We start from the raw sequence: 15612 nt of genomic DNA, 5'->3' as shown, positions 1-15612 counted from the left end.
ATTCCCCAAACCCACCTATCAGTTGTAGTGACATGACATTATGGACCACCTGATGGGATGTACCAGGAAGTACCTGGCCCCACCAGCACGATATTGTTCTGGCTACAACTGACCCTTATTCCAATAGAGCATGTGGCTCTAACCCATTTATAGGGTAAACATCGGGGCAGGGATGGGGAGAGAGGAAGCAACCTGCCAAATCCAGAATGAGAATCATTCCTCAGTACCAGAAAAGAACCAGAAAGAAAGCACCCTAAGTAGGGATACCACAAGGAAGTAAAGCAGGGGCCTCTCTGAGCTGGGGAAAGGAAGGAGGAAGTACAATAGCTTGCAAGGCACAGCATTGCAGGTGATGGGAACAGCAGGTGCAAAGGTTCTGGGGCAGGGACAGTGTGGTGTATTTGAGGAACAGCAGCCAGGTTCACCATGAGGTGGGAAATGGACTTGGGGGAAGTATCTCATAGGAATTTTTTTTTTTTTTTTTTTTTAATTGAGACAGGGTTTCACTCTTGTTGCTCAGGCTGCAGTGCAGTGGCATGATGGCTCACTGCAACCTCCACCTTCCGGTTTCAAGCGATTCTCCTGCCTCAGCCTCCCGAGTAGCTGGGATTACAGTCACCTGCCACCACACCCGGCTAATTTTTGTATTTTTAGTAGAGAGGGGGTTTCACCACGTTGGCTAGACTGGTCTTGAACTCCTGACCTCATGATCCGCCCGCCTTGGCCTCCCAAAGTGCTGGGATTACAGATGTGAGCCACCGCGCCCGGCCCCCAACCGTTTTTTTGTTTGTTTGTTTGTTTTTTAAACACAACACTTTGCCACCTAGGCTGGAGTGCAGAGGCACGATCATAGCTCACTGCAGCCTCGAACTCCTGGGCTCCAGCGATCCTCACAGGAGGGTTTTGAGGATCTGCATAACGCATGCAGAGGGAACTTGATTTCCTGCTCCTTAAGACCTGATATTGTCAGCTGCTACCGCCCACGGGGGTATATAAATATTTGTAGACTCAATATTTGCCTTTAGTGTGAAGATATTGCATCATCTGAGTATAAGTAAGGGTCAGAGGCAGAGGCGGTTTAAGCAACAGACTTTTGTCTCCGCTGAGAACCACGAAATAACCCCTGACCTACTTCCCCGTCGTCTCTAATTAGGGTCACCTCATCTCCAGTTACAGAGGCGGAAGATCAAAGAAACCGGGAAATTGCGCCGCAGCGCCCCCTGGCGCTCGCAGGGCGTGCTTACACAAGCCCGTCCCGGAGCGAAGCTGCGGTTTCCCAGGAAGTTGAGTTTAAATGTTTTCCTTTTTATTTTTTCTTAACCTAGAAAAGATTATTTATTGTGTCAAGTAACTACCCAGTTAGGCATGGATAAATTTTTATTTTTTATTAAAATGAGTACTGGCCGGGCGCGGTGGCTCACGCCTGTAATCCCAACATTTTGGGAGGCCACAATGGGTGGATCAGGAGGTCAGGAAATCAAGACCATTCTGGCCAACATGGTGAAACCCCGTCTCTACTAAAAACACAGAAATTAGCCGGGCGAGGTGGTGCGCGCCTGTAGTCCCAGCTACTCGGGAGGCTGAGGCAGGAGAATCGCTTGAACCCGGGAGGCGCAGGTTGCAGTGAGCCAAGATCGTACCACTGCACTCCAGCCTGGCGACAGAGGGAGACTCCATCTCAAAAATAAAATATAAAATAAAATAAAATAAAGTGAGTATTGTAGACATTGGCTGGGCGCAGTGGCTCACGCCTGTAATTCCAGCACTTTGGGAGGCCGAGGCAGAGGATCACTTGAAGCCCAGGAGTTTGAGACCAGCCTGGTCAACATGGCAAAACCCCATCTCTACTAAAAGTATAAAAATTAGCTGGGCATGGTGTCGCACGCCTGTGATCCCAGCTTTTGGGGAGGCTGAAGCAGGAGAATCACTTGAACCCAAGAGGCAGAGGTTACAGTGAGTAGAGATCGCACCACTGCGCTCCAGCCTGGGCGACAGAGTGAAACTGTCTCAAAAATACATATATTTAGGATTTCACTTTTGTTGCCCACACTGGCCTCAAACTCCTGGCCTCAAGCGATCCTCCCACCTCACCCTCCCAAAGTGCTGGGATTGCAGGCGTGAGCCACCGTGCCCGACCTTGAGCTTAAGTTTTAAACATTAAAACCACCTCCCTCCCACTCCTTGCACCTCCCGTAAGTTAAAACGCATCCCTGCTGAGGCCTTGCAAAGGCATATCCAGGGCGGGCGGACCCCAGGGGTCCACAGCCGACCCACTTTCTTCCCCACACCTCATCCCCTTCACAGCTCTGCTCATCCATCTCCCTGCCCTGGTGGGAGATTCGGATAAATCCTAATCGTGGAACTGCTGAATCAGAGGGGGCTGCATTCTCCTCAGTCCCCACCCGCAAATTGTGTGTGCAGTTTTTCTGGGACGAGCGTCCTTAGATTTCCCTGAATTCTCCAAAGGATCTATGACCTCAAAATCAGGAGAGACGCCGGGCGCGGTGGCTCACGCCTGTCATCCCAGTACTTTGAGAGGCCAAGGTGGACAGATTGCGTGGGCCCAGGAGACCAGCCTGGGCAACATAGCCAGACCTGGTCTCTACAAAAAAATTAAAAGATTAACTGGGCTTGTTGACGCACACTCATGGCCCCAGCTACTCAGGAAGCTGAGGTGGGAGGATTGCTTGAGCCTAGGCAGTGAGAGAGGCTCTACCTCTGAAGTGGCTGCTTCCTCACCCAGTGCCCCCTCCCCAGGCACCCACTCTAGCAGCGAGAATTTCACCGCCAACATGAGACGTGGGTCCCTACCTGTCCCAACTCAGACCCTGTCTATGATGTCCTATGGCCTCAGCAGGGACCAAAATCCTCACCATGACCTGTGTGGCTCCACGTGGTTCTCAGACTGGGTTGCAGGTCAGTACCCTCCCCTTCAGCTCCTCAGGGGCCTCTGGTATTCCCTGGCCTTGGCTTCTGCTCTGCCCTCCCCTCCCTTCCCTTCGCCCTCTTCATTTTCATTCTCTATGCAAATGCTGCCTCCTCTAGGAAGCCTTCCAAGATTGCCCCCAGACTGGGTGGATTAGTTGTGATATGGGCTCCCACAGCCCCTTTTGCCTCGGATTACTCACATGGCTGGCTGTATATCTGTGCCCCAGAAAGGTTTCTTTTCCTTTCTTTTCTTTCTTTCTTTTTTTTTTTTATGATAGGGTCTCACTTTGCCACCCAGGCTGGAGTGCAGTGGCATGATCATAGCTCATTGCAGTCTCAACCTCCTGGGCTCAAGCAATCCTTCCACCTGAGCGTTCTGAGCAGCTGGGACTACAGGCAGGCGCATGTCACCAGGTACCTGACTACTTTTTCTTTTTTTTTTGTAGAGATGGGGTCTTGCTGTGTTGCCCAGGCTGGTCTTAAACTCCTAGCCTCAAGCGGTCTCCCACCTCAGCCTCCTGAGTAAATTGGACCCCAGGTGCAAGACACCATGCCCAGCTATTTTAAAAAATGTTTTTGTAGAGACAGGATCTTGTTATGCTGCCCAGGCTAGTCTCGAACTCCTGGGCCCGAGTGATCCTCCCACCTGGGCCTCCCAAAGCACTGGGATGATAGGTGTTTAAGCTACCTCGCCTGGCCTCTCCTGCTCTATTGGCGCTGTGAGATTCACACCTCACTTGAGTGCTATGAGCTGAACTGTGTCCTCTCCACAAATGTCTATGCTAAAGTCCTGCCCCGCAACTGCCTCAGAAAGTGACTATACTTGGAGATAGGATCTTTAAAGAAATAATTAAGTAAAAACGAGGTCATATGCGTGGGCCCTAATCCAACATGACCAATTTCCTTGTAAGAAGAGCAGATTAGGACACAGACATGCACGGGGGCGGGGGGAGGAGACTGTGCGAGCACACCGGGAAAAGACAGCTGTCTACAAGGAAAGGAGAGAAACCTCATAAGGAGTCACCCCTGTGGACATCCTCATCTTGGACTTCCAGTCTCTAGAAACATAAGACTATAAATTTGTTTGTTTGTTTTGAGACAGAGTCTTGCTCTCTTGCACAGGCTGGAGTGCGGAGGCACGATCTCAGCTCACTACAACGTCCACCTCCTGAATTCAAGCGATTCTCCTGCCTCAGCCTCCCAAGTAGCTGGGACCACAGGCGTGTGCCACCACACCTGGCTAATTTTTTGTATTTCTAGTAGAGACAAGGTTTCACCATGTTGGCCAGGTTGGTCTCGAACTCCTGACCTCAGGTGATCCACCCACCTCGGCCGCCCAAAGTGCTGGGATTATAGTTTTGTTGTTGAAATGGAGGTCTCGCTCTGTCACTCAAGGCTGGAGTGCACTGGCATGATCTTGGCTCACTGCAACCTCTGCCTCCCAGGCTCAAATGATCCTCCCATCTTAGCCTCCTGAGTAGCTGGGACCACGGTGCACACCACCACACTCAGCTAATTCTATTTTTTTTGTAGACAGGATCTCACTATGTTGCCCAGGCTAGTCTTGAACTCCTGGCCTCAAGGGATCCACCTGCCGTGGCCTCCCAAAGTGTGACTACGGGCATGAGCCATGGCACCTGGCAATTTCTGTTAAGTCACCTAGTCTGTGGTACCTTGTTACGACGCCCTAGCAAATAGATACACCCACTGAAGGTCCTGATAAGTCCTGCAGTCAGGAGCCTCTGTGAACCCCATGGGGCTGGGAGGAGAAAGCAGTTTGTTGTGTGCCTCACATGCATACACCGGAAGCTGAACACAACTTCTTGCATCGTGTGCCTACAGGACCCCTTGGAACAGTCCTAGGGGGGTTGCAGTTCCAGGGTCCATTCTGCTTGTTAATAACAATATGAATGGAGCAGCCAAAATGGTTCCAGTGAAAATGGGGTAGCAGCAGCTGTCACGCTTGCACGCCACCAGCCTTCCTGCGCTCTCTCTGTTCTCTCCTCTGCAAAGCAGCTGCTATTTTGGGCTCCCTGTTTTTAGATTGGGAACCCCGTAAGTTGGCCAGGGCCTCACTGCTGGAAAATCTTAGAGCCGATATTCAAATGAGAGTTCAATTCTTTTTTTTTTTTTTTTTTGAGACTGAAGTGCGGAGGCGTGACCTCAGCTCACTGCAGCCTCCACCTTGTGGGTTCAAGCGATTCTCCTCCCTCAGCCTCCCAAGTAGCTGGGACTACAGGTGCACACCACCATGTCCGGCTAATTGTTTTGTATTTTTAGTAGAGACGGGTTTTCACCATGTTGGCGAGGCTAGTCTTGAAGTCCTGACCTCAAGTGATCCTCCCACCTTGGCCTCCCAAAGTGCTGGGATTACAGGCGTGAGCCACCGTGCCCTGCCAAAAGCCCAAGTTCTTAACTTCCACAAGGGCTTGAGATGCCCTGGGGGGCAGGGAGAGGCTAATTCTCCTTCTGAGAGGATAATAGGGGTTGGTGGGGACTGGGGCACAGGCCTGGCTCAGCACAACTCCCAAGGGATCCCTTGGAAAGAAAATGAGGTGGGCACTGGCTGGCAGAGAGATGGGAATAGTTTATTTCTCTGGAAAGGGAGGGGTAGGGGGCAGGTCCAGGGGTCAGGGCAGGGCAATGTCCTCCAGCTTCTGGTCCAGCGTCTTCAGGTCATCCAGGAAGCGGGTCGGGGTGAGGATGTGTGAAGAGCCTGTGCAGGAGCAGAGGTTTGGAGACGATGTTGGGGGACACTGCCTTCGTCTTTGACAGGCTCCCGCCAGGGTCCCAGCTGGTGTGGAGCTGTCCCTGTCCCTCGGCAAACCAGGTCCCTGACTCGAAGGACTCTGGAGTCTAGGAACCTAGAAGGTCCAAGTCCAGCCCCCGGGAAGCCATGCCCTGGAGCCCCAGGGTCCCAGTCCTGATGACTTACCAATGAGCACCTCCCACTTGCCCTCGGTGGCCCTGGTCACCTCGTAGGCAGCCCTCATCTCTGACATGGCCACACCACCCATGACGTACACGATGAGCCGGGGGCCCGCCCGGGCCTCTACGCCGGCCTTGTTCTTGTGCCAGTGACCGAAGCGGGCACTGCAGGGCAGGGGCAGAAAGTCCAGGCAGGAGGTCCTCACCGCCACCAGGCCGCCCGCTAACACAGACCCAGGCATGGGTGGGGGCGGCCTCGGGGCCTCACCTGACGGCAGCCTGGGAGCTGGCCGTGGGGGCGGGGTCGGATACGAAGGGCCACACGTTCCTGTCCAGCCGGTCCTCCACGGCGTCCTGGTGGCCGAGACGGGGGTGAGGGGAGGAACCCCAGGCATGGGCCCGGGGTCAGGAGTGCCCCCCACAGGGTATTCAGGGGCCAAGATCCTGGCAGACAGGAACCAACATCTCCACCAGCTGCCTCTGGGGGACCCAGGAGTCTAGGCCTCTAGGCCATTGGGGACCTAGAAAGCTAGACCCATACTCACTGGGAACCCACGAATCTAATTCCGTAACTCCTTGGGGACCCAGAAGTCTAAACCCATAATTCCTTGGGGACCCAGTAGTCTGGGCCTCCAGGCCCTTGGGGACCATCAGTCAATACCCGCAGCCCTTTGGGGAACCCAGAGTCTGAACTCTCAACCCCTCGGAGCCCCAGAAGTCCGGGTATTCAAGGTCCGTGGGGATGAGGAGGCCCAGGTCTCTGGCCCCCAGGCAAGAGGAGGAGCCGGGGCTCTTAGAGGAACAAGGAGGAAGCAGGAAGCCGCCAGGCCCATTACTATTGGATGGTGCTGCCCCGGGATCCTGGGAAAGGCCAGGGCTGGGGCTCAGGGGGGTCCTGGGGGGCAGGCGAACAGACTACAGAGATATAGAGGAGGCAGCCAGCAGGTAGGGAGGAAGTGAGGCTCCCCAGCACAGGCCCCGATGTCGCCCCAATTCCTCAGCTGCAGGCTTGGCGTGCCCCCCTCGGCAGAGCAGATCGGTGCCAAGGGAGTGCCAGCAATGAGCATTTTCCCCTAAGCCCTGAGGCTTAGCGCCTTGGCAGGAGGGAGGCTGAGCTGCCAGCTGATGCGGAGGGCTGGTCCCCACCCTGACCTGCCCACCCGGTACCTCCATTACGTCCTTGATGACCGGGGTCCAGCGGGACAGCTGATAGGTGGGCTCCATGCGCTCTCTCGGCTCCAGCCGGCTGGAGGTCCCCGAGCCCTACAGGTGGGGCAGGGAGGGCCGCAGGAGGATTGAGGGGAAGGAGGCTGGTCACAGAGGGGCTGGCCCTGGTGTGGCTGGTGGGGTGGGGGACGGCAGGCAAAGATGGGGAAGTGGAACAGAGAGCAAGAGAGTGAGAGAGAGTGAGAGACAGAGAGACAGCGAGACAGCGAGAGAGAGAAACAGTGAGCCAGAGAGAGACAGAGCCAAAGGGAGAGCGAGCGAGACAGAGAGACAGAGGCAGAGATAGGCAAAGAGATAAGAGGCAGTGAGACAAAGTATGAAGGCAAGGAGAGAGACAAGAGATGAAGCAGGAAACACAGAGAGAGGAAGGCGGGGACAGAAGGGGCACAGAGAGGGGAGGGGGACGAGACAGAGAACAGGGAGAAAGGGGAAGGCAGAGAGAAGGGTGAGAGATGGAGAGACAGACACAGAGAAACGGTGCACAGCGAGATGGATGAGGGATGGCGGAGAGATGGGGACAGGGTGAGGGCGCTGTGGAGGGGGACGCACAGGGCCAGAGAAACAGGAGAGGTTCACCCAAGACTAAAGCACACACATGGCTGTGTGCGGGTGCTAGATGGGTGCGGGGGGCCCTCAGAGACCCCTGGGAGCCCAGATAGACAGTGTGCTGTAGCCCCCACCTGCCTCTAGCACTCAGACCACCCGCCCCCAACCGCACCACTGCCAGGACCGGCGTGGCAGCGCCCATTCTCTCCCCCTGCCTATTGTGTGAGCTCGGACTGGGGGAGGCCCCAGCATCCTCTGGGCCCCAGACCAGACCCGAAACACTGCTTTTGGCCTCCCAGCAACCACACCATGCCAGGAACCACACCATGCCTGTGCACCACTGGCCCTCTGCCTTGCAGGGCCCCGGCCGTGATCCACGCCCTCTCCCAGAGTCCCCCCACGCCCGCTCCTGGCGTACCCCAGGGTTGGTGACAGTGCCTCCCAGCTGCTCCAGGTTGCGGATGAGGCTGCTGTGCGCCTGTACATTGGCATGCTGGATCAGCTTGGCCAGGTTCTCCTCACTCACACCTGGGGGACGGGGATGGGCGGGGTGGAGGCAGCGGCCAGGTGGGCTCCCAGGTTTAGGGGAATTTGGGGTGGGCTGAGGAGCTCCCAGGACTCTGATGGGAGAATCTTGCAGTGGGGAGGGCCTCAGGACCCTGGGCTAGTGTGAGCAAGAGTGGGGAACCTGGAGGGGGTAGATCAGGGGCTCCTCCAGATGAGCTGAGGGAGCCCCACATCTATAGGAATCACAGATGTGAGGGTTTCCATGTCAGCAGGGAGCCCTCACCTCAACGGAGGAATCCCCAAGCCAATGGAGGAGGGTTCCCGGGTCCAGAGGGGTAGCTGTGGGGGTTGGTGAGCCCGGTGAGTGGAAATGACCCAAGGAGAGCTGTGGGGTTCAGCAGTTCCCAGGATTGTGGGAGACCCTGGCAAATGGGGGCGTTCCAACTCCCCACAGCCCCCACCCACCATTTCGAAGGAGGATGTAGAGCAGCAGGACCCGGATCTTGTCGTAGGCAGGCACCGCCGCGTCCAGCAGCACCGGCACGATCAGCTTCATGGAGTCCTTGATCTTTTCCCCCTCCGCGTCGGAGCCCATGGCCAGGTCCTGTGGGCATGGGGTCAGCCGTCCAGCGGCCGCTATGTGTCAGGGAAGGGGATGGGAGAGGCAGGCCAGGGATGTCCCCAGGGGTAGGCAGGCCAGGGATATTCCCAGGATCCTTGGCAAGAAGACATTTGGGTCCTACCTCATCTCAGCACCAGGTCTCAAGGTCCCACCCCTGTCCAGGGACAGTCTCTCCACAGGCCCTGCTCCTCACCCAGGTCCCACCTTTCCAAGGCCCCGCCCACCTATGCACAGGCCACACCCCTATCCTGAGACCACCTCTCCAAGGCTCCATCCCTCACCCAGGTCCCACCTCTCCAAAGCTCTACCCCTCACCCAGGTCCTATCTCTCCAAGTTTCCACCCCTCATCCAGGTCCCAGCTCTCCAAGGTTCCGCCCCTCACCCAGGTCCCACCTCTCCAAGGCTCCGCCCCTCTCCCAGGTCCTACCTCTCCAAGGCCCCACCACTGACTCAGGTCCCACCTCTCCAAAGCTCCGCCCCTCTCCCAGGTCCCACCTCTCCAAGGCTCCACCCCTCTCCCAGGTCCCACCTCTCTTAACGCTTCACCCCCTCCCAGGTCCCACCTCTCCAAGGCTCCGCCCCTCACCCAGGTCCCACCTCTCCAAGGCTCCGCCCCTCACCCAGGTCCCACCTCTCCAAGGCTCCGCCCTTCACCCAGGTCCCACCTCTTCAAGGCTCTGCCCCCTCCCAGGTCCCACCTCTTCAAGGCTCTGCCCCTCTCCCAGGTCCCACCTCTCCAAGACTCTGCCTACCTCTCCAAGGTCCCACCCACCTATGTACAGGCCACACCCCTGTCCTGGGACCACCTGTCCAAGGCTCTGCCCCTCACCCAGGTCCCACCTCTCCAGGGCCCCATCCACCCAGGCACAGGCCACACCCTCATCCTAGGACCGTTTCTCCACAAGATCCCCTCCTTTCCCACCAGGTCCCACCTCTCTCCAAGGCCCCTCCACCTCTCCACAAACCCTGCCCCTCCCCCAGACCCCCCATCTCTACAGTTCAGCCCCTCCCCAATACACTGCCCCCGGCAGGACCATCGCCCCCGCCCCCCGCAGGCCCCGCCCCACCTGCTCCACACTACACAGCTTCTCCACCGAGCCCTTGAAGTGCTTCATGCAATCATCTGCTAGATGCAGGTGCGTAGAATACTGCGGGGGGCAGGGTGGGAGTTGGGGGGTAACAAAGGCTGAGTCAAGGCAGAATGCAGACAGAGCATGGGGTTGAGGGGCCAAGGTGCCCCCACTCCCTGCCCACCCAAGCGTACCTTATTCAGCTCCTTCTGGTACTGCGGCATCTTTTTCAGGATCTGGGACAGGTCTTTGATGTTGGCCTGGGGAAGTAGGGGGAAGAGGGTAGGAAGTGGGGGGACGAGGCCAGGCAATGCCCACCCCCTGGGCCTCACTCCAGGCTCGAAATCCAGGCTGTGACCCTGCCCCCATGGGGAGGGGCTTCCTTCCACTGGTGCCTTTGGTGACCTGGGTCTGCCCGTACCTTGTCCGTGGTCAGCCTCTTGCTCTCACAGAAGGTCCTCAGGAGCTCCGTGACCTTCCTGGCCATGAGGGTGGGCAGGGATGAGAATGAGGGGAGAGGAGCCAGAGGTCATGTGTCCCTGCACCCGGCCATGGGTAAGCCCACTCAGGGGGCACAAGGGGAGGTGGGGTGAAACTGGAGGCCAGTCTGGAGTCACACTGAGGGGTGCTCATGAGGGCCAAAGACCTGGCAGCAGCCAGGGATCCCAGGGCCGCTACCAGGCCCACAGTGGGGGAGGGGAAGGGGGGATCCGGCTGCCATGTGCACGCACTTGGACACGTCTGCGATGTGCATGTGGCGAAGCTCCACCCACAAGTCATCGTCTTCGTCCAGCAGGACGGCCTTCTCCCGCGCCTCGCTCAGCCCGGTGGTCTCATATCTGGGGAGGATGGAGGGAGCCTGGGGGTCAGGGGAGCTGAGGACTGGGGAACCAGGTCGGGGGCAAGGATGGGGGCGGCTTCCAAATCTGCAGACCTGTATGTGTCCTGCTCTATGTCCAGCAGATCATAGGCCATGGCCTGGAACGTGAGCTCATGCAGTAGTGGGGACACGGGGTCAGCCGCCCGGTCCATGATCAGCAGCTGGGAGCGGGTTTTCTCTGGGCCCTGGGGTGAGGTTTAGGGCAGGAATGAGGCACTGACCCTGAGCTGGCTGGGGCTGCCCCTCACCTCCCAAGCACGCCCCCTTACCTCGCCCAGACTGGGAGTGTCTGCCTTGAAGGCGTTCAGCTTGGCCAGGACGGCATGGGCCAACTGGGCTGTGTCCTCTGGGCCCCTGGCGGGGAGGCCAGACATGGGGGACATCATCAGGGGATGGGGTCAAGGATGGGTTTTGAAGGTGGGAGACAGGGACCAGGGTGAGGGCCGGGGCTGGGGTCACAAGAGAGGTTAAAGGTTAGGTGCTGCTCGTGGTTAAGCGGGAGGGGGCGGCATGGGGGTAGGGCTCGGTGGGGTTCCCACTTGCGGTAGCGGATGGCCGGGTACTCCTGCAGTGTGGCGCACAGCGTGGCAATCTGCTGGGCCAGCACCTCGAGCTGCCGCGCGCGCTCCCCTGCCCGGAAGGGGCAGTAGAGGTTGTAGGTGCTATGGGGGGCATCAAGGGAGAACACCTGGGCGAGGAGGGGGACAGAAGCACCAGGGTTGTTGCTGCAGGTGCACACCTGCCCCGCTTCCCACTGCCACCACCTGCACCTCCTGGGAGCTGTCCCTGGTCCCTGAAGCCTGCTTTGCCAACTTGGAGGCAGGCCCAGGTCAACCCTAAACCCATGCCTGGAGGAGTCAGTGGATAAATACCCCAGCCCCTGTCCTTTAGGCTGGCTGGACAACCCCACGGTGCGCTCTATGCTGCCCCCTGCAGGGGCCCAGGGGGATAGAAATCAAGGCAAGAGCTCCTTGGACTCTGTGGGTGCCTCCCCTTTTTTAAATTTTACTTTATGTATCTGTTTTTGAGACAGGATCTCGCTCTGTCGCCCAGGCTGGAGCACAGTGGTGCAATCAGAGCTCACTGCAGCCTCGACCTCCCAGGCTCAAGCGACCCTCCCACCCCAGCCCCCTGAGTAGCTAGGACTACAGGTGCACGCCACCATGCCAGGCTAATTTCTATTTTTTTTTTTTTTTTTAAGAGACGAGGTCTTGCTCTGTACCCAGGCTGATCTCCAGCTCCTGGGAGATCCTCCTGCCCTGGCCTCCCATAGTACTGGGATTACAGGTGTGAGCCACTGCGCCCAGCCTCAGTGTCTGTTTCTGAGAGAACAGGGGACATTTGGTCACAAATCCCCACCCCCTGCCCAGGATGAGCCCGGGCCGTACCTGGGCCTCGTAGGGGAGGAAGGCAAGGTGAATCTCCTTCAATGTCTTCACCACCTTTGCCAGACGAGAGCGGCCCAGCTCACTGAACAGGGGCTCGGGGCAGGCTGGGGTGAGGCAGGAGTGGGGTATCAGGCCAGAGCAGCCCCCACACCTCTTCGCCCCACCCGCCAACACCCTGGGCTCTCCTCACTCACTGTCAGTGAAGAAGATATGGGCCGCTTTGTAGGTGAAGGTCGGGGTCCCCCGGAAGTCTGCGATCAGGGCCTGAACCGACTGGGGAAGGAGGGTCACTCTCTGGGCCTGAGCTTGCACACCCAGGTTCATTGTCTGCCCAGGCCTCCCAGCCACCTCCTATCTGCCACCATAGGCACACATGGATGCACAGGGTCATGCATATGTGCACATGCACACTAGTGTCGCATCCACATGGGCACATGGGCACACGTGCACAAACACAAGACACACACGCACGCACACACAGACACATGCGCGCACACACATGCACATGCACAGACACATAGACACAGACACACATGCACATGCAGACACGCAGACACAGACACACATGCACACACATACACACATGCATACACGTGCACACACATACACAGATGCACACACATACACGCACTCACACATGCACACACACATACACATGCACATGCGCACAGGCACATGTACACACATGCACACGCATACACACGCTCATTCATGTAGGCACCTTCTCCGTTGGGCTCAGCAAATAAATGGCCTCCAGGCTGGGAATGGGTTCTCGCCGTTTGTTGATGTCTTCAACAACTAGTAGGAACAGAGGAAGGGACACATGGGGAGTCTCAGGTATGGGGAGTTGGAGGCTTGGGGAGGGGGAGTGGATACTTAGGAGGGACTGCAGGAGAAACATACCTCGGGGTCACCCAGCTAAGAGTCACACGGCAGGGTTCTGCACACTTGGGGGCTGTGCAGCCAACTGGGTTCCAAACCGGGTTCCCCAATTTACAGACAGGGAAACTGAGGTTCTGAGAGGACAGGCTCCCTCAGCACCTGTCCCTCAATGGCAAAGTGACTGGGGCACCTCCTGGGGTCACCCATAGAAGGTTCTGCATTCTTGGGGGACTCACATCCAGAGTCCACCCTGGGAGTCCCACACAGTGCTCCACACAGGGGCTGCACGGTTAGGAAGGGGCTGCAGCCAGGGAGTCCTGCAGGGGAGGTCTGCAATCCATGGGCTCCTGCCCTCAGCTTGCAACATTTAGGAAATTGACTTGGTCACATGATCAAGGCTGTCCCTGCAGGGAGCTGCGTACTTGGGAGTTCTGGACGATTTGAGGGGATCCTATGCTCAAGGGCTGAACCCTGGGAGCGGGGCACAGTCAGGGGTTCCCACACTCAAGTCCCATCTCACTGGGACGCATTCACTCACTGGTGATGCCCTCAGCCAGGATGTCTGACATTTTGCAGCAGGAAGACAAGATGCGCATGCTTGGGTGATCCATGATAAGCACCTGTCCAGATGGATGGACAGATGGACGGAGGAGCAGGCGGAAGAGGCCACAGCTGGCCCCAGGAGGAGCCAAGGCAGTGGGAGGGGCAGTTTCAAGGGCTGGCTGGGCGGAAGGACCCAGGACCCATTCACCCAACTCCACCCATGTGGACAGGCAGTTCTCGGGGGTTCCACATTCAGAGTCTTCCCCATGGGCTTGATGAGGGGCTGCCTCTGGGTACCCAGCCATCTTCCTTGCCCCTACCTTCCACTCCCCATCCTTCTTGACACTCCGAATAACTCCGCTCAGAATTTCTGCAGGGAAGGGAGGGGAGGGGTCAGAATGCTGGTTCTCTGGTCCCACCACTGCCCCAAGCCTTCTCAGCCTTGGGGCTGAGCCCCCATCTTAATTCCCATTTACCCTTTCTAAGAGAGGAGGGTCTCACTCTGTCACCTAGGCTAAAGCGCAGTGGTGTGATCGTAACTCACTGCAGCCTCCAACTCCTGGGAGCCAGCGATCCTCTCGCCTCCGCCTCCCAAGTAGCTGGGACTACAGGTGTGTGTACCACCCACAGCTAATTTATTTTTATTTCGGTATAGATGGGGTCTTGCTATGTTGCTCAAGCTGGTGTCAAACTTCTGGCCTCAAGCAATCCTCCTGCCTCGGCCTCCCAAAGTGCTGGGATTACAGGCATGAGACACTACACGGGAACCATTTATTTTTACCCCCCAGTTCTGCGAGGTGGCTTCTGGGGACACCCCCAATGTACAGACAGGGAAACAGATTCTTAGGCAACATGCAACTCACCTAAGCATTCTGAGTGTTTAAGTGGCAGAGTGCCGGGTCAAAAGGTGCCACTCGATAAACATATTTTAGATGAATGAAAAGTGGAGAGCCGGGATCATCCACAGCTCTATCTGCCTCTAGAGCCAGGCTCTCCGATCCCCACCTGCTGCCTCAAGTATTCCTGCTGTATGGGTTTCAGCCAGTCCCCCAACCCTGGTCTAAAATGTAGGACCCCTGGTTCCCAGCTCTGAGGCATGCCTAGCTGAGGCTAGCCCACCGACCTTCGGCCTCAGTTTCCTCATCTGTAAAATGGAATCACTGTTTTTCCAATCTCCCCCAATTAAAGGGTTTTGAGCTACAGACTGCCCTGCCTAGAGGAGAGAGTGGAGAGAAGTAACGGGGTGGCCCCGCCCAGCCACGTCCACTGTGTCATGTCCACTGTTATCAAGGAGGCCAGGGCGGAAGGAGCAGCTGAGGCCGGAACTCCCCGGGGTGGAGGAAGAGGCGCCTTCCACCCTTCCCCCAAGAACGAGGCCGGTGAGGCCTGGAAGTCTGGGTCCTCCAGCTGCAAGGCGCTCCTGGGAATGAGGCAAGGAGGAAGGCACCCCCTACACCACCCCCGTGGGGCCTGGACACGTCCCCTGAGCGCTCACAGCATCTGGGGTCACTGATCAGAGCCCCAGGAGGTCCCAAGAGTCCAGCCCCTGAACTTTGCCCAGCTTAAGAGATCCTAGAGTGTGGGCATCCAGCTGTGCCCTCCTCCCCCGGCAGGCACCCTAAGAGGCCCAGGAGTCCGCGCCCCAGCCTACGCCACCCTCTACCCGTCCCCTTTGGGTCCCCGGAGTCCGGCCCCCCAATTTTGTTGTGCTCTAGTACCGGCAAGCAGGGGCGTCCAGCTGGGAACCCGTCCCCGCCCGCCCCCTCGAGGGTCAGGTGCTCGGACGCCCAGCCCGGCTCCCAACTCCTAGCCGCCACGAACCCAGGGTCCCAGAGCCCGTGCGCCCCCGACCCCGATCCCCCACGGGACGCCAGAGCCCGGCCCTGGAGAGGCACTCACTTTCCCCCACCACCGCCTTCAGCCCCGAGGGCGCCATCTTCCCCGAGGGGCGCCGCTGTCGCCGCTTCCGGGTGTGTCCCAAGGTGGGGGCGTGGCCCCGCGCGTCACCCACGTGGACCCCGCCCCGCGGGGCCTGATCCCGCCCCCTGCGCACCTGGCCCCTCCCCGCCGTCGGTTCTCGCCCAGGCCCA

General features: G+C 57.9%; 1 protein-coding gene across 4 annotated transcripts; it reads right to left on the bottom strand.

Moving 5' to 3' along the window:
* Positions 1-5495: 5495 nt before the first annotated feature.
* Positions 5496-15481, bottom strand: STXBP2 (syntaxin binding protein 2). Of its 4 annotated transcripts, none has more exons than XR_012428315.1 (20): positions 15422-15481; positions 13843-13892; positions 13518-13599; positions 12819-12895; positions 12292-12370; positions 12098-12201; positions 11249-11397; positions 10979-11063; positions 10764-10894; positions 10561-10668; positions 10251-10308; positions 10024-10089; positions 9528-9907; positions 8602-9491; positions 8420-8475; positions 8048-8157; positions 7024-7119; positions 6125-6210; positions 5864-6021; positions 5496-5644 (listed from the first exon to the last, which is right to left on the bottom strand). XR_012428315.1 is itself a non-coding variant. In XM_074025625.1 (20 exons), exons 10-20 carry the CDS (start codon positions 10859-10861, stop codon positions 5559-5561), a joined length of 1086 nt encoding a protein of 361 aa, XP_073881726.1. In that variant the 5' UTR covers positions 10862-10894; positions 10979-11063; positions 11249-11397; positions 12098-12201; positions 12292-12370; positions 12819-12895; positions 13001-13113; positions 13518-13599; positions 13843-13892; positions 15422-15481; the 3' UTR covers positions 5496-5558. The 4 variants fall into 4 exon arrangements, 2 of the variants coding, with proteins under 2 accessions (XP_073881726.1, XP_005587828.1); XR_012428314.1 differs by having other exon boundaries at positions 8602-8740; positions 9827-9907; XM_074025625.1 differs by lacking the exon at positions 8420-8475 and adding an exon at positions 13001-13113 and having other exon boundaries at positions 8602-8740; positions 9827-9907.
* Between the last annotated feature and the right edge of the window lie 131 nt (positions 15482-15612).

This window comes from Macaca fascicularis, chromosome 19 (genome assembly GCF_037993035.2).
Source record: "Macaca fascicularis isolate 582-1 chromosome 19, T2T-MFA8v1.1".
NCBI lineage: Eukaryota > Metazoa > Chordata > Mammalia > Primates > Cercopithecidae > Macaca > Macaca fascicularis.
This window is presented reverse-complemented; position numbering and strand designations above follow the sequence as displayed.